Raw genomic sequence first — 18974 nt, forward strand, 5'->3', positions numbered from 1 at the left:
ATATATACAAAAATTATTCATTCATATTTTGGACTTGGCGATATTTTTTTTAGTGATGTTTTATATTCGCACCGGTATTTCTCTTATCAAAACTACATATTACGTCACTGGTAACTTGGCCGCGCGTCCACAAAACAGGGGTAAATTTTTTTTTAGATGGGAAATAATCCTTCATATTTTAATATTTTCAATGAGTTTGTTTACTTTATATTATTTTCTCCATCTACTTTTAATAAAATTTTCTTTTAAGTTAAAAACAAATGCTTATTTCCCCATCAAACAATATTAATTGTTTAAAAATTGAATTTAAAATAAATTTATATTTATTTTTTTATCATCAACATCCCATGTTTAAATTAAAAAAGATGAGAAATTAATTTAAAAATAGTTTAGAAATGGAATCAGTCAATATTTTGAGTACTGACCTTGTGGATGAAATCGATCAATCCATAAATGAATGTGAAGTAGTTTCATCGATGAATCCACGTGATTAAAGCACTTGAGTATTCCCCAACATAATTAAAAACACTTTTTTTTTTTATAACAAAAATATTCACTGGTTTCAAATTAACAAAAAAAAAACTAGAATAAATAAATCACGATAGTAAAAATTGACCACTGATCATTCACAAATGGTAATATTTGACTATAAAAAAAAAACCGCGCACTGAAATAAAGATCTGAAATTTCACTGGTTTATCATTGAAAATAAAGCCATAACTTGGATGCAGGTTGTTATTTCCCATCTTTTCCTCGCACCTGCTACATGGTAAAAAAGGCGTCGAGATAATAAATTGGCACGAATTACAAATCTGTTTACCCTCGCTGGGTTGTCGCGGTTGTATAAGAGACACTATCTAAATGATTTTTTAAAATATCATAACGTCCATCTATCGCTAATAGATTATCTACACGAGCAAACGAGTACGTGCGCATTACATAATTATATGTACGACGTACGAGAATAAATAATGAAACGCATCCTAAATCTTGAACGCAGGTTTTATCCTTTGTAGAACACACTAATACTTACATTCTCTCATAAATTCTCACATCACACAATATATATATTTATATATTTATAATAATATTATTATAATCTCACACTAGCAATAATATCATCATTCTTTCAAACATTCCAATATTACATTTGCTTCACAGCATCCTTCGAATTTTCGCCTTATTATGAAGTTACATATATTTGTATATCTCTAAGGAGGCTTTCATAAATTACATACAATTAAACATAATAGAGGTTAACGCGGTTCCGGTTAGCATGTGATCCAGATTCATTAAAACATCATACCTTTGTTTATTCTCATCGTATTTCATTCATTTTTCATTTTTTTTCTTTCTTTTTTTTAAATAATTGCGCATTCCCGTGACTTTATTCAACGACTTCCGTAATTTTGATAGCCGGACTGCTCCTTTATCTGCCGCCTCTCAGCCACTGCACTTCATACTCTTTCTCTTTGTCATCTTTTTGGTACGAGCAACTTGATTAACACGACAAGATAAGCGTCATTACTGAGGGGGTCATTTGCAAGTCATAAGAGAGGAGATCGGGGTGGTTTGTGTGTTTTCCTTTTTTTTCTTGTTTTTAAAAAGAGAGAAAGAAATAGAGAGGGAAAGAGAGTAGGTTATCAACTGAGTCTCGGGAAGGGATTATTGGAGGTAGTGTTGGAGACAAGGTTCGCGGGACCCTGAGAGATGAGAAGCTCTTTGGAAGACCTCGACTCTTCTTTCAGGCTCTCAACCCTGCGGTGAGGTCTGAGGCGAAATGTCGGTGTCGCCGTCACCTGAGCCTGGCTCACCCTTCGTCTTGTTTTCCTTTTTCCACTTCATCCGCCTGTTTTGAAACCAAATTTTTATTTGCCGCTCTGTTAAACATAGAGCATGTGCGATCTCGATGCGTCGTCGTCTTGTCAGGTATCTGTTGAAGTGGAACTCCTTCTCCAACTCCAGAGTCTGGTAGCGTGTATACGTCTGCCGACCCCGTTTCCTCTCTGCAACAAATTGTAATAAATCTAATCAGTTTTTTTCAATCCATTACTCATGTAATCTACTTGATGATGACTCGTTTATTTATAAATTATAATTAACGGTAGATTTGTTATTATTTATCTTAATATTACATCATCATAAAAAAGACTATGATTCATCTTCATCACATGTGCATGTGAATATAATGTTTTATTTTACTAGATCTTAGAAAATATCTTTTATCAAGCAATTAAAAAAAATTATTTATTAGAAAAATATAAGTTAAAATATTTCTCAATACTTTTTTGCTCCATTTTTATTGAGTTATGTATTTTGTATTTAAATGAGGATTAGATATATATTTTTGTACTCATAAAGACGGAAATAAAAGTTGTCCAACCAATCAAAAAATCTGGATACAAGCCCATTAATTTTGCTTTACAGAAAACACGTTTAAAATAAGTCAAAAAAGTCGCCTTCCAGAAAATACAAGGTGAAAAAGATTAGTCACTGAATTTCTTTAGCTATAATCTAAAAGGGTTGGCGTATTTGCCACGAGTATGAGAAAAGAAGAAATGTTTTGAAGCAGAATATAACAAAAAACGACGAAATGTTGGTGCAGTGGAAGAACATCAGAGTAAAAGGGTGAGAGAGAAAGGACGAGATTGAGAAAAAACAGAAGAGAAGAAAACTTCTCGATGTGCATTCGAGGCAAACGCCGCCCGTTGCGCTGTCGGCCGATGAAGACGGATGGCGGTTCTCGTGAAAGAAGAGAGCAAAAGAAAGGAAGAAGGAGAAAGATAATTCTTTGGAGATACAAAATCTAGAGAAAGATAGCCCGAGATATGAAGGAAGAGAGTAGATTGAAAAGACACAGAGATAACGAAAAATGGAGCGAGAAAGGAACGCAGACCGATGGGAACCTCTCTTCCTGTTCTCTTCCTCAGGCTACGCTTTCAAATTAACAGCATACCAATTTCTAGCGCGCTCTTGGATGAGTTTCTACTCAACAAAATTGGAAAAAAATCACAGGTACAAGTCTGCTAAATAATAAATGCGTATATAGACACATTATTACTATTTCGAAAGATTATTTCGTAGAATTTTGAAGGATGTCCAAGGTTGCTGTTGCAGCTTCATATTATTTTTCAAGCCTCAACTTCCATACTTAAATATTACAATTATTTTCCATTGTATTTAAATGTTTGGCTAAAATAATAATCCAGTACTAATTCAAACCATTTCTGAATTTGAATCTCTTTCACATCTTATTCAAATTATTTAACATTAAAAATGAATAAATAATTTCTACTCCAAAATAAAAATATTCAAAATCAAATCATTCTTATCAGAAAGTTGATGACCAAATACTCCTTTATTTTAATTAGGTTTTTTAAACTTTTTTTTAACTTGAAATGATTTAATATTTGAATATTAACACCCTGGTACTGGGTTTCATGGTTAATTAAAAATTTTAGAGGTTTTTTGTTGCAGATATATTGTATTACTTCAATAGAAAGAATCCATGTTCAACTTCCATGCGAGAGAACTTGTATAACATTAACAATAAAAATAAGTGACTGTTGAATATAATCAAAGAAAGCAAATAAAGGGTTGTATTCAACAGTGTTTCATAATGCAACTTGCTTCTGGCACCCTGACACTCATGGTAGGTAGGGTCCCCCTTTCTCTTTTGATCTCTTTTTCTTTCTTCTCATCTCTTGGTTTAGCAAAGCACGCGGGGTTAATTAAAGAGGCAGTCGACTTTCTGCATTTACCAGTACAGGGCCTATTAATATGTGTGCACGCGGTTGCGGAGGTTGTGCAGCGATGGTGACTGGGCGAACAGGATATAGCGGCTGTCGAAATGCCACGACCAAGCTCGTTGGAATACCCTTCACATCGTTTAAATTTTTCAATATTTTTTTGAACTGACAATGATATAGTATTTTATTTTATGTGGATGTTTATAACGTTTTTGAATGTAAATATTATAAGATTGCATGATGGAGAACTAGCCAACTTTACAGCAACAATCAACAATAAAATGTATCATAGCTAAAGAAACACAAATTATTTTGTAAAAGTAATAAATAAAAACCAATGAATTTTTAATGTTGAAAAAAAAGTGATTTTAAAAATAAATTTTTGACAGTAAATTTTATTGAGGTATTCAAGAATGTGGACGAAAATCTAAATAAAAGATTGATGCTATTCATCATGCAACTAAACTAATCTTTTTTGTTTATCAGTAGATAATAGACAAGACATTAATTAAATTCATTAGTGTAAAAATATCATAATTAGCTAGAAAAGGATTCCAACAAATGGACCATGATGATAATAATAGTCAGAGTATATTCCTAGATAGCCTATGTATAGACTCAATCTATTCTTACAGTTCCTTATGAGACTCAGCTGTTCTAATTAAAAGACCACCCATGACCATATACCAGCAAACTGGCAAAATTACAAAGAGTTAAACGAAATTTGGGAATGTTTAATTGTCCAAGGTATATAATAAGCTAGAAAGTAATGGACGAAAAGGCACATGAATCATGGTCTAATCAGCTGCTATATCACGATGAGCAATGACAAAACGTGTGAATGAAGTGGAAAAAGGAAAAGCAAATTTTATGATACATTCATCTCTCTTGGATGCTGGCTAAAATTTCACTACACAAGCTTTACTTGCGTCTTGTGATCGCCTTTTCACATACTGAGGTGACTTTAAACGCGAAGCAATAAATTAACGACGTTGGGTTACGCAAGGATCAAATGTCCCTCCGAGTATGCCGAGAGATTTATGGGTCTGCCTTCACTGGCACAGCATGTAGGAATGAAACGGAACCGAACAGAACGTACACGACCATTTGCTTATTATAGGCTAGTCTCACTAGCACACTACAGACTACTGCTGCTGCCGTAGTTGATGTCGGGACTGCTTCCCTTTCATCCCAGCTTCAACTAGGTCTACTAGACCAGTTAGGTCTTTTACACTTCTTTGCCCTAGGATATCTAGGAGTTTTCAGATTAACAGCTAGCCGGATGTTGTAATCAAGCTAATAAAGCGCGCCTGAGAGCCACCACTCGCAACCCAATTAAACTAAGCTTTCCTTGGCCACTTCTAGGCCTAACCTTGAAGCGCTCCTCGATTAGATACCGCGACCCCATTAATTTTATTCTTTCTTGTTCAGCCACCCGAGCAGAAAGTGAGAAAAAAAATGAAAGAGCAGACCAACTAAAAAGAGAAACACGTGATTGGAAGGCCTCGGTTTCTGAACCCGTAGGATAACTTTCATCTTTGTGTTTATATGTATATATTATATATACATGTATGCATGTAATCGATGAGGAATCATGGACGGTCAACTAAAAACTTTGACATCAGGCGAATGAATAACGGGGATTACAGTTTAACATGTAAAAGAGTACGAATTGTGAGAATAAAAAATTTTTTGTGACACTATTCATCTTTTCGTGATGTAGAAAAACTTTATTAAGAATTTACTTTTTTCTGTCAATAATTTTATGATGCATTGTTGGAGTTTATTGACTAGAAAATAATAAAAATTATTCAAACATTTTTCAGAAAAAATAATTATAAAAATTATGTAATATCTAGAATATTTTATTGTCATTTAAAAAATGATAATTAGAGCATGATAACATTAACAATGCTCTCCATATCGATGATTATCTCGGTAACAACGACAGCTTTTCCGGTAATTCTGTGGAATTATTATTGGATTATAAAAAAGAGGAAACGAATGATAAATATTATAAACAATCAAAGTTAATTATCTGAAATTGGAGATACCGGGAAGTGGATTGTTTTTAACAAGAGAATTTATTGAATATAAATATGTTACTAATATATTATAATCCATTTATTATCATTATAATCAATGTAATAATTATTTCTCAACTGCCAACATGGCCAATCATTAGTTTGATCAAAATTATGTAAATAAATGATTATCACTCCAATTTCAGCTGCTTTATAAAGAGCTCTGAATGATACAATAATAAAAGTCCTAACTTCGGCATCATCATGACTAAATATCAAATATTCAATATTCTATTTACTAATTTGATTTTTTTCTGCATCAACAACATATTGGCAGGGGTAAACAAGATTAACTTATATTTAAAATAGGTAAGAAAATAATAAGTAACCAGTGATATTTATTTTTTAGGAGAATGAAAAATTTGTTCTACACTCCATTGAAGATGCTACACCACCAAATGAGTGGATGAAACTGCTATCTATTTATACTCATGATGAACAATATGTCACATTGAGTACAGAAGTCTACAAAGAATTCCCAGCAGATACAGTTGTATGATCAAATTTGTAACTATTAATTAAATAATAATTCGCCAACTTGATAATTGAAAAATTATTTTAGATCAGGACCAATGTTACATATGCTGGTGAATCTTTTCCCCAACATGAAATGCTGTTATGTGACTCTTTTAATGAAAAACTATTTGGAGATGATGTGAAACAGTGTGGATTTCCACAACCTGGATTCCCTCAACAGTGTCCTTTTGGTCCAGTAAGTAATTGAACTCCCTTCAATCATGAACCCAACAATTTATTTCTAGAGAATCATCCTAATAATAGAGTTATGTTATTTCAGCATAAATTCCTAGAAGTAAAACAATGGAAATTCCCACAATATAAAATACCAGATGGTACATTTCCAGGATCAGTCATAGTGAACATCACCTTTTCTAGTGGACCTGAACTAATGTTGAAAGTAAATGCAGCAGGTGAAGTGGTCCAAAAGTTATATTCAACGAAAGCACCAATGAGCTTAGGATAATAATTTGAAATATTACCTAGTGTCCTAGAGTATTTTGCACAATTGCAGTAATAATAGCAATTACCAATAACGTTCAATAAACCTATTATTTGTTCCTTGGCTTATCTATTTCAATGCACCATTTGGAGAACATTTAATTTGCACAAATAAATTGGTTAGTATCACTATTAGAAATTATTCAGAATTTTTTTCCTCAAATGTTAGAAAATTGTTGATTATGATTAAATGGATTACTGTTTGATGTTATATTTAGAGAAATAATTTTTACTCTATAGTATTAAAAAACCTCATTAATAGTTCTTTTGTGTCAGACTTTTTTATATCTTATTTTTCGAATTCTCACATTTTTCATTAACCCTCAATTTTTTATCTTTTCCTCAATCCATTTTCCTACTTTCTATCGCCGCCAGTTAAGTAATATCAAAGCATTTTTAGACACTGAAATCAAACTGAAGGAAATAAATCACTTGACTTTTATCTTAAGAACACGTTATGTTTAAAAACATTGTTTTAATTGAAATCAAATTTGGAATTTTTTTTCTTCTTTTCCTTTTATCAACCCGATAGAGCTCTTCTCTACCTCTTATTCTAATTAAGCTGGATTCTCTAGTGACGTACATTTTTAAAATTGAGAAATAAGATTAATCATAGAAAAAAGTATATTCTGACCATTCACGTGAGGTTTGTACGTATCGTTGTTTTCTCTTATCTTAGCATGGCGGCCTTCAAAAGCATAAGGACCCACTGAGATTCAGTAGATCATTCATCATCGTCAACATTCCCTCCGCCTTCTCCGGGCCAGACTTCCCCGTTTGGTTCTTTAGCTTGCTCCTCCCTATATCTTTCCTTTCTTCCTCTTTTTCACTTCATAGTAACCTTTTTTGAATATCACAGACATCGCCATCGCTGAAAGTTACCGCCATGTGAAATAAATTTGAGCTAAATTGTTTTTTAAACGAATTTCTTATTAATTTATTAGCTGACTAAATGATACATTTCCAGCTTGAAAATTCTTCTCACATATTTGATAGAACTGATAGAATCAAGAACCTTTGAATAAAATTAAAAATGCAGGAATCTGCGAGGCTTTTATACCAATCAGAAACGACTACGATGGAGGTAAATAAAAATTCGAAAATATTTGCAATTTTTTTTTTCTTTTGGCAATTTTATGTTTGGAATTCATGTTAATTATTTTTTCGAGATAATTAATATTTCCATATTGGTACTTGAATCAATTGGAGAATCAATTAAATTTTTTTAACTTCATTTATAAACACTTATTATAATATGGAATGTAGTAGATGCAATTACTCCAATTAATATGATAATGCTATTTTTTATGGTAAAATTTTATCAAGAAAATTAACAAATAAATTTTAAATCAATACTTGAAATATTGAAATGAATTGAATGTAATGAATTGCATAATAATCAGTTAAGATGCATTAATATTTTAATCTTAGAAAATTGATCATTCAAAAGTTTCCCTGTTTTTTAATGTTTAAATATATTTTTCAACAAATACATAATTTTCTTTAAATTGAATATTTTTATTAAAAGTAAATTTTGTTGATTATCAACAACATTCACTTGATGCAAGAATTATTTAAAATATTTCCTCAGCAAGGATTCCATTTAAATTTCATCCATCAAATATAATTTATGAACTTTCTCTTATCATATTCCATCGTTTAAATGTCCCAATTTAAAAACAAGGAAAATTATACACAAGAGGCATTTCTTTCAGTAATAGCTATAATCAAATTATGAAAATCGACAATAATTCCTTATCACATACACCAGAGTTTAAAAGTCGTTGGATTTTAGATTCCTTCAATCGATAAAAAATAAAATAAAAAAACCTCAAGTCTATATGTACAGCTTTTACTATGTAATACAAGTACTTATTAATATTGCAACGGAAGAGCATAAATCATCATACAGGAAAGATTAAAATTATCTCAAGCTTACTCAATGTATATTGCAATTACATAAATCAATTTTAACATTGAAACTCTACCTCAACTGTTATTTTTTTCATTCTTCCTAGTTCTATCTCTCTTTCTCTGGATGTCTAATTTTTCGTGTTACCTTTTTTTTTTCTTTCAATATTTCTAAATAATTTAATAGATAAATATCTTGTTGCCATGACGCCGAGTGTAACTGACATGTTAATACTATTAGTATGCATGATGGTATCGAACTGATTGGAAAACACGAGTGCAGAAATATTTTATGAACGCGTTATGATCGAAGGACATTAATATTTATAATGAATATTCCGTTTATGCAAGTTGAATTATTATCTCGCTTAATGAAGTACCAATATAGATTTTTTATCATCAACTGTGATTGTTGACAGGGAAATTGTCAATGTTTGATAAATAAAAAATAATACTTTGATAATAATAAGTAGTATCTAATAAAAAAATATATCATTATCACAAACTATTGACTCTATTGAACGTGCAATATCACAACATGATTGAATATGTGCTAGATTGCAGTAATCTGTTCCTAGATTGATTTTGTAAAGACAATACTGGCAGTTAATCGATTCAATGACACTACTCGACCACACTAGCTTGCTGATAGTATGTGGTGTATATATCACATAAGCCATTCAATTGCACTTTAATTTATGGTCACAGCTGCTGGAGGGACTGAGTATGAAATAGTTTATATGGAACGTAAGATTAGTACCTCATAAAATAAAAGGCTATTCATTAAGTCGCGGGCATTTCTTTCATGACTATTCCCTACAGGCTTGATTCATAACATTTTTGTTCGTCCCGGTAATTAATCTTCAGATCTGTTATCAGCATGCTAAATTACTCCGAGTTTTTTGCAACATTGTATATATATATATATTTGTCAATAATAATGAATCTTATTAATATTAATTATTTTACTTACATTTTTTAAATTAATAATTTGATAAATTATTTAAGTTATTATAAATATTCCTGTCTTTTAAAACACTTAATAAGAAGTAATACAAAATTAATTAATTATTTCAAAAAGATTAGCGTATTTTTACCAATATTAATCATTATTATCTCTCTATTGAAGGCAAATGAAAATTAAATTATTCTCCTTTTAATAGAAAAATATTTAAATTAATAGAATATACTTTTTTAAATTATTCTGTTACATATCAAAGACAAGTATTAATTAATTTAAAAGCAAGTTCTATTGTTTGATACGAAAAAATCATTAGCTGACTTTCAACTGCTTATTTGTTTATTTATTATTAATCTTTGTTCTGAACAAATCATTTATTATACTAAAAAATACTAATTCATTTGTAGCCCTACCAAATTTGTTAAACAGACTTCTACCGACATCTATGGACAAGGTGAAAGAGCTCGTTCTTTGCTCATATGTGTATGTAACATGTAAACTTACAATCTCTTCTTCAGAAACACTCTTCACACTTGCATTCGCGAATGAAGCACCAGACTTCGGTGTATTCGCAACAGCTTTATATGCGAAATGGTTATCGGCCAATCGCAACACCACCACATACTGGTATCGCTTGTTTCAAAATACAACCGAGAGATGGTATACGATGAGTTAAATCAAACTTATAAAGTTGTTATCATCAGAAGAAATAATTAATCATCACACTACTAAATGAAAAATGGATTTCTGAAGACAACTGATTGAGTCACAACCAAAACTAAAACTAAACTGAACCAGAAAATTGTCAGCTTGCTAAGTAGACTGGAAGAAAAGAGAAACATATTAAATTTTAACACATAAAGATGTCGAAGGTCTTACTGAAGGTTAGCGATATATAAAGCAATATTTCTTACGGTTCGACCAATATAGAAGCCAAAAGGCTGATGGAATAGGAGTGAAATCAGTAGGGGGCTACAACCTGCCGTTACCTATCTTAACTAATATTCTTGGTCCAAGAGACCAAAATACTCAACGGTGTAAATTACGACCTGACTATTATTACTTTGTTAGAGCCTTCATAAATCGTCAACGGGTTACATGGGCATTGCAATCAACTCTCAAATCAGCATAGAAAGGCTTGAAAAGGTGGTGGAAAATTTAAAGCATCTCCAACATTTGTCAACTTTTGTTTGCAAATAATAAAAGCTCAACCATCGAAAGCAGGAATAATTCACCCTAAATAAATGATTAACACTAAATAAAAATTTGATGTTATTAATTGTAATAAATTGGTTATTTCTTAAAAATATTTAGGTAATCTTTCTATGCTCAACACCACTCTAAAATTGATCTACAAATATGTTTTATTTAGATAAAAAATTCCACGGTAAAATTATGAAACCAAAATTCTAAGAACTCGTTTTATTGTTGGTTATTATGCGAAAATAACGAAAATAAAAAGAGAACTGTGCAAAGAAATTCAGTCATTTAATCATGGCATTACGAAAAAAAAACTGGACCTATTATAAGTAGGTCCTAATTTTAAGAATAATACTCAGAAGCTGGTAACAAAAAAAATTCCTTGGTACAAGTCAGAGTACAAGCTGTAAATACACATGCGATACAATGTCAGTGATGAAAAGTTAGTGTAGTTGATGACACTGTCACGAACCGCGGTCAACACGTTGAGCTATAAATGGAGTACCCGAGTTTTATAAGTCCAGTTTGTATGCTAGTGTATAAATGTGTAGTGAAACTACCAGGCCAGAGGCCAGGATAATAAATAATTCAAATACTTCACGAGAACTTAACAGATTTAGCTCACTCTTATTTGCAACCGTTCAAATCTGGTTTAGTTCTCGATGTTGCAAAAATATAAAAAACCTGATGACCCCTACATGAGCTACGTGACAAGAGCAGTTAACTAAGGTTCCTAGATAAATTTTTAGCAACACGTGGAAACCACTGAAGCATGGAGAAGAATTAAAAAATCTAGTAAGTCATTTGAATAATAATTTAAATCAGGAATCAACGAAGATGGATCACTTCAAGATGGAAATTCAAAGTTAGAATTTTTTTAATATACAAGAAAAAAAATAATAGCATAGATGATGTAGCTTGTGATTATAATTTTTCAGTACTTGAAGATTACTTCAAGTTGCTACTGGAAGTGATATTCTTCATGTGCAGTTATTTTTTGAATATGCAAATTTATTTGATATGACAACCAGAAGAAATATTGCCATCAAATTATGCACACATTTCAGATTCATCATTCGGTCTTCTTGGTGGAAAATTGTTACAAACTATACCTAACCGGATCTTTCAAGCTTGTACATAAATTATCCTGCATGATTTCACTTCTTACAAAAAAAAAAAAAAGGATTTTGTTTTTTATACATCATGATATTACTTCCAGGCATATTCCCAACTAATACTCTGTCGTTATATAATATTTAAAAAACCATGTTTTAATTCGAATAATTTTTTTTAATTGCTTGAAATGATTTTAAAATGAAATTTCTTCATTTCTCTAACTTGTTCTCTTTTCAATGCATTTATATTTGTTATGTCTGAAATGAATAAGAAACATAGCGAAACTTACCGAACTGACTCCTCATCCAGGGATAAAGTGGGCTAGGTAGGTTCGCACTAGATGCACCCTGAGGTGCAGACTGTTGTTGTTGTCCTAGTGGAGACGCAACAACACCTTGATGTTGTTGCGCCTGTGCTTGCTGTTGAGCGTGTAAACTACCAGGTTGTGATTGACTATTTGGTTGTTGCTGCTGTTGCTGTTGGTACATCATATGCTGCTGTTGTGCCTGAAGATGTTGGTGCTGAGATGTTTGTTGTTGCTGATGTTGAGACTGTTGTTGCATATGGGGATGCTGAGCATGCATTTGATGATGCATCTGGGTCTCCACGAGTGGCGGACTATCTGGGCCATCGAGGACACTACCTTGGTGATCGACTGCCGCTGCTTGGAGCTTACAGCTAGCATAAACGATTGGGGTAGATGGGTGGCCATTTGGTGTGGGTGTGTGACCCATGTGTGCCATTCCCGTTCCTGGTGATGATGACCGGTAGCCCGCCATTCCATCGAGGGTTGTGTGGTCTTGTTGCTGCTGATAATAAGCAGCATTTCGTATATCCATCCTGTCGTAAGGTGGAAACCTTGGGTAAGGTATGCCTTGTTGAGTTCCTGCAGCACCATAGTGATGAGCTGGAACTCCTTGCCTGAGCATTGTTGGATCGCATGGATCTGCAGCCTGTTGTGGTTGCTGCACGCTCTGACCTTGTTGAGGTACTTGAACGGCAGCACCATAATGCTGCTGATGCTGATGGGGATGTTCCACCCCGCCATTGCGCAGGTCTGGGATATATGAATTCGCGAAGTAAGAACTCATGCTATTGTACTATTACCGATTCCCACACTTTGTCACTTACTTTAATTGATACACTTATTGACACAAGATTTATATACACTGAACTTGATCACGGCTTATTCCGCTTATTTTAAAGATTAGAAATAAATTTTATTTGTACTTGTGTAAGATCATTGATATCACTTATCTTTCACTATTTTCTCTTTCATTTAAACTCACTTTTAAAGTAGATAATTTACACATGGAAATAAATTTTCACTGCTTATCACACTACATACACTGGGCTCATTTGGTCGTGACAATTATTACCACACTAGATTATAACTTGAAATAGCTGAAGCACTTTAGAAGCTTATGTTATCAAACAGGGGGAGAGCGCAATTTTTGTTTAATTATTATTATTTTTACTTAAGAAAGACGTCACTTATTAAAGTTTGTCGTCTATTGCGTTTGGACGGTGGTCTTGTTCAAAATGTTGTGTCACTGCAATAAATAATATTTTCTGATCTTCCGACCAACTCGCTGACGATACTACGCCACACCTGGAACAGAAAAATAAACTTGTATAAATTATTTAGTCATTTAGATAAGACTTACTGTATATTAATAGTTGGTAACATAATTACAGAGTTTTAAGACGCAAAATAATACTAATGGCGCAATAACATGTCCTCTGAGAGAAACTTACAAGTCTAAGATCTTGGTCTAAGTGACAGACGGCGAGGTACACACGTGCTCGTCACGGTGACGACCATCACCCAGACATTTACGTCTTGCATGGTATAACTCGCCATTTGTGGGAGGGAACGTATGTTCGTTAAATTCGGAAAAAAATTACCAACCTATTAGTGTCATCATCGTCGTAATGATGCTGTAAAAACTTGCTACATTGCCCTCTAATTTTTCATATCAAAATAAAACTAAAATACTATTTATCTTCTGGAAAATTAATTGCAATTTTTTATAAACCTTTTAATCTGACGTGATCATCAATAATATTAATTTTAATAACTTTAGTCAACTCAACGACTTTTTAAAACCAGTTCAGCATTAATTCACAAAACAAACACGAGCATAAATTAGTTCTTAATTAATGTTTATAATTAATCATATTATTGAGTTATATTATTATATAATCATATATTTAAGTTCTATTTTAATATCTTGTCAATCTATTTAAACACTACATTTTATTGAACATTATTATTAACTTCAGCAGTCATAATAAAAGTTAATAAATTGCGTATTTAAGGGTAATAAAAAAAAAATTATGAATTATTTTGAAAAAGAAAACAATTTAAATAAATAGTTGATGGGTTTTGAGAAGGGACTCCCCACACAGGCGAGTTAGTGAACTCCGTACTGAAAAAGACCTGTAAGTCCGGCAATAAGATCTGTTGATGCAAAGTTAACCTGCTCTACCGACTGTCATCAAACGTTTCTCTGTCAAATTTAGGATATTAATAATGGAAATAAATTTAAATTAGTGTCGTCGTATTTCATGTTTAATAATGATAAAGTTCTGTATGTGGTCATATATTCCATTAGCAAATGGAAAAGTAATATTATAATAGATCTTTTGAAGAATATCTTTTCAACAGTTACAAATTCATAGGCTGAAATAGTTCATCGGCGTCCACAAAATATGTGCATATATCTAGAAATAGGTAGACTTCAGTTCTTGTTGACGTGTGTATGGAATTGAATAGAATATACGAGTGACATTGTTGCAAGTGCTTTTGTGGCATCAACAGCAGCGCTGAATGTGATTCCAGGGGTTGGTAATCGACCCTTGGGAGTTGGCGGTATACGCGAATGTGGTACGGGTTGGACACGGGACGATCGCGATTAACATTCCGGCCACTAGCTCGCTGTTCACGCGGCGCTTTCATTAATTCCAGCGTATTGATTCTCCAGATTGATGAATGGCCTCCGATAGCGATTCTATGCGCTCCGTATCCCTCCATATAAATTTTCTCACCCTCCCTACCTATCTTCAATACTACTACCACTAACACTTTTACTACTACTACTACTATTTAACTTGCTTCTCTCGTTCGTAGTAGTTATAGACTATAAGCTTAACCTTTTTATCATTTTTTCTAATCGAATACTGTGATCTTACCCACTCATTTTTTATGTAAATGAATCTGTGCTATAATTACGGGTCAAATTACTAAACAGACTTTTTTTTAGATTTGACTGGTAAGAGAAAAATTGCAATCAATTTATTCAGAAGAACATCTATTTTTTCTAGTCAATAAATAAAAATAAAAAACAATTTTTTTTTTTTTTTTGATTAACAAAAGGAATTGTTTTTAACTGCTGGACACAAGAATTTTTTATCGACAATGGATTAATGCTAGACATACTCCAAAAGACGAAGAAATTACTAAAATTATAAAAAATTAACAAAACCTAGTTATCTTCGAAAGTGTTTAATGATTGAAATAAAAATTGCTTTCGTATTCAAATAATTTGCTACTTGTCTTTATTTTTTTAGCTTTAATGTTTATCTATAGGCATGTTTGTCTGTTAAAATAATTGAGCTGTGTATTATTGTTTATCTTCAATCTGAAGCAAAAAGACTTGCTTTGATTTTCTTTCGTAATAGGTTTGAACAAATTACGTTCTAAGAAAAAATGAAAAACGATCTTAGACACTACCGCGTAATTACTTGGATCTATGAAGTGAAATAAATGTTTTTACTGGGTCAATTTCATAAGGAATAAAATAGGATTTAAACTTTAACGAGTGGCGGCATCCTTTGAAGAAATCGGCTACTTTTATGATCACTTAAAGATTAAGCAGTGCAATAAGATTCCCAGAGATGGCGTAAGTGATATGACGATGCAGAAATACGATTGGAAAAAACGGGGTGGAGCAAGGCTTGACAGCTGGGTGGGTTCGGGGCAAAGGTGATTGAAAAGAGGGTGGAGCGTTATGTGACGCCATCGTTAGATATGGAACAATGACGTCACGATTCTACGATGGCCTCTATTTATCAAAATGGCTTCAAACTCAGCTCTTCATTTCATCGAGAATTTGATTTCGGAAATGCCACACCCTTTACAATTCTGCTCTTAATTACTTATCTTTTGATTTCCCGGATGCACTGCAATGGAACTTTTAATTAATCCTGTCAAATGCAATCCTTTTTTTTTTTATCTTGTCAACTTATCTTCTTTTATAATTAAGATTGTAATCGTTTCTAGTAATAGTCATCTTATTATTCATAACACTGTTAAGAATATACATATTAAATGCTCATGTAGATTATACTATTGGATAAGAGAGAGCTTTAAGAATATATCATTTTGTTATCATGAATAAATCTAGATGATGTTACAAGCAATCAACTTTTTGTTCACATAAATGTAACGAATTCATTTTTTGAAACAAAAATTGGCAAATAATTTTTAATTAATGACCAGTTCTGCAAAAAAATAAATATTCAATTTTGTTTTTTTGTTTAAAACAGAAAAAATGTTTTGAATGGAAAAAAAAATATTTTTTCAAGTTAGAGTTTATGATGATTTGCATAGTTTTGCATAACAACACTTTCATGTACCACACTTTAATTGAATTAACTTTAAAAATCTCTGGTGTAGTCAGTGCGTGAGATTTCCAATAAAATAAACAGCATATCATGAGTAGCTCGTTCTCTAAATTTTATTGGATCATAAAAGACTCTTAAATTTGACAGTTATGGGGCAATAAACTTGCTACTGCTGTTGGCACTGTGTGAAACAGTTATGATTCTAACACGCCGTAAAACAAATGACTATCTTCCTAACCGATGCAAACTGTTGAATGTATTAAAGTGCAGCATATGCACTCAAAATTCAATATTTATTATCTACAGTTTATGATAAAGATATTGATTTTTTCCTCCTCAACTATTTCACATAACTTCACGTATTTTTGATCTTTACTTTCCACGAAATAACAGCTTCCTACCAAGAAATAAATGACTATAATCATCAAGCTGAAAATTGCAACTTATGATTCTATTAAGTACTACCAAGATTCCACTTAAAAGAAGCTTTGAAGTAAGTATATAAATGTGTTACTTTGTATTTCATACGAAGTAACTTTTACTAAAAATACAAAAGTCATCTAGTAATGTTTCTTTGAAATGAGTTGGAAATTTATTTATGAATAAAATATAAATAAATATATTTTTGGAAAAAACTTGAATATATATTTATTTGGCACGTGCCAGTGATCGGTCGAATATACGAACATGCACATCTGCGATTAACATAATCGTGTGAAGCGACGGGAAACCAGTTTGCAAGGGCATTCAGAAACGACCACCAACACGGTTTATATAACCCTGACGATTACAGCGTCAGATTGAGTATTATTGCGAATTTGTATTTTGAATCACAGCTATAAAACAACAGATAACTCCGGCGACTTCTTTCAATTAGATTTGAGATAAAGGAATTATTTCAATAATGGTTTGTTTTGCATTTAAAAAGATGTGTTGATCAACCATTAGTACTTACAGAACCTTTCTAATCTAAATAACTAATTTTTCATAGTATGTGTTTGGGTAACGATTTATAAAAAAAATAATTATTAAATCATTTTTAGATAGAAAAACATTATTTTAAAATTAAAATGGTTTTCTTTTAATTTATTACTGTGATAATTTTTCCATTGTCTTCAAATATTGTATCCGAATATTGAAAATAACGAAGCAAAGTAATAAATAATAGTGTAATGAACACTTAATATATTGAACTACTATTTTGTAAATGGAAAACAACAGAATATTTGGGAAATTTAATTTTATTACTCCAAAATAAAACGATCAGTTCAGTTACATTTTTATATTAGCTTACTCCACTAATGAGTAATTAAAATTAACTAATCTGCATTAACATAAAAATAATTACAATCTATTTGTACACACTTTTATCCGAAATTTACAACTTTTTAAAAATTATTCAGTAAAATATGTAATAAAGTCTTTTTTTTGTTTAAATTTGCTGAAATAAATGAATGGTAAAAGATTTTAAATTTTTCTTTACAACAAAAAATTTCTGACGTCTTCATAATTGAAGAAAATTCATTTATTTCAGTGCTACTAAACACTAATTTAATGATTTAAAAAAAATTCATCGTTCAATAAATAAGTTAGATATATTAAAATATTTATTATCACAAAACTAATAGATTTCACATTTATTGAACTCTGTTATCACTGCAAAAAAATTCAAAACGAGAAATTCCATAAAGTGTATATATTCTCATTCTGTAATTAACCCTAGCGAACGTCTGAACCGAGAAGGATTCAGGAAGTCAAGCGTTAGAGTCCGATAACCAAACTTTGATAAACTTTATCGTCACTAAGTCTATCCAACAAGTAGTAACTTATTGAAACTACAGGGTGTGAAATCAACAAACTATAACAGAACTGAAAATCAAAAGAATGTGTTCGAAGTACGACTGTGATCATAACTGCTTGCTAAACCACGGACGGAGTCTGAGTCTACCTCAAAAAGGGAAAGTTAGTGGGTGCAAACTTCCCCTAGAATATCGTGGGCTCACCTTACTAACTTTCACATTTTTTTCAGTGTGATCCTGAAACGTTTTTTCTGAAGGATACTATCCACGTTCGATTCGGGACGGCCGCTTTCACTTCCTGACTATTGAAGGTCAAAAAAGAAACAATTCACTAGAAGGTCTTTAGTCCCTATAGAAAACATAGATAATCCACTGAAATTCCTTCTAGCAGTCTGTTGTGATACATTTTTGTCTGAAATATCAAACAGCTGTTCTTGTCTCACATAAAACATGTAACAATGTGATCCATGGACCAGCCGTAAGAGCTGTGTGTAATTTCTAAAAAATG

At 31.9% G+C, this 18974-nt stretch overlaps 2 protein-coding genes across 11 annotated transcripts in view; one reads left to right on the forward strand and one right to left on the reverse strand.

Annotated features, from left to right (window-relative positions):
* Positions 1–276: 276 nt before the first annotated feature.
* The window catches only part of LOC118073204 (homeotic protein antennapedia-like), a 116856-nt gene continuing 98158 nt past the window's right edge, over positions 277–18974 (reverse strand). For all 10 annotated transcript variants that reach the window (XM_035093560.1, XM_035093564.1, XM_035093554.1 and 7 more), the window contains 2 exons: positions 12328–13650; positions 277–2006 (listed from right to left, as the gene is read on the reverse strand). In XM_035093560.1, the coding sequence (XP_034949451.1) occupies positions 1753–2006; positions 12328–13129 (1056 nt within the window). In that variant the 5' untranslated portion in view covers positions 13130–13650 and the 3' untranslated portion in view covers positions 277–1752. The remainder of the gene's footprint in view (positions 2007–12327; positions 13651–18974) is intronic.
* LOC118073205 (uncharacterized) lies at positions 6031–6984 on the forward strand. Its single transcript, XM_035093565.1, has 4 exons — positions 6031–6112; positions 6183–6326; positions 6396–6545; positions 6630–6984. The coding sequence occupies exons 1-4, from the start codon at positions 6038–6040 to the stop codon at positions 6813–6815; spliced, it is 555 nt and encodes a 184-aa protein (XP_034949456.1). The 5' UTR covers positions 6031–6037; the 3' UTR covers positions 6816–6984.

Source organism: Chelonus insularis, unplaced genomic scaffold (genome assembly GCF_013357705.1).
Source record: "Chelonus insularis isolate UGA/USDA-ARS -01 unplaced genomic scaffold, ASM1335770v1 scaffold_277_pilon, whole genome shotgun sequence".
Taxonomy (NCBI): domain Eukaryota; kingdom Metazoa; phylum Arthropoda; class Insecta; order Hymenoptera; family Braconidae; genus Chelonus; species Chelonus insularis.

Coding starts and splice junctions, on each gene's coding strand:
- LOC118073205 (XM_035093565.1), top strand. CDS start 6,038: ATGACTAAATATCAAATATTCAATATTCTATTTACTAATTTGATTTTT. Junction 6,327..6,395: donor AATTCCCAGCAGATACAGTT/GTATGATCAAAT, acceptor AAATTATTTTAG/ATCAGGACCAATGTTACATA. Junction 6,546..6,629: donor AACAGTGTCCTTTTGGTCCA/GTAAGTAATTGA, acceptor ATGTTATTTCAG/CATAAATTCCTAGAAGTAAA.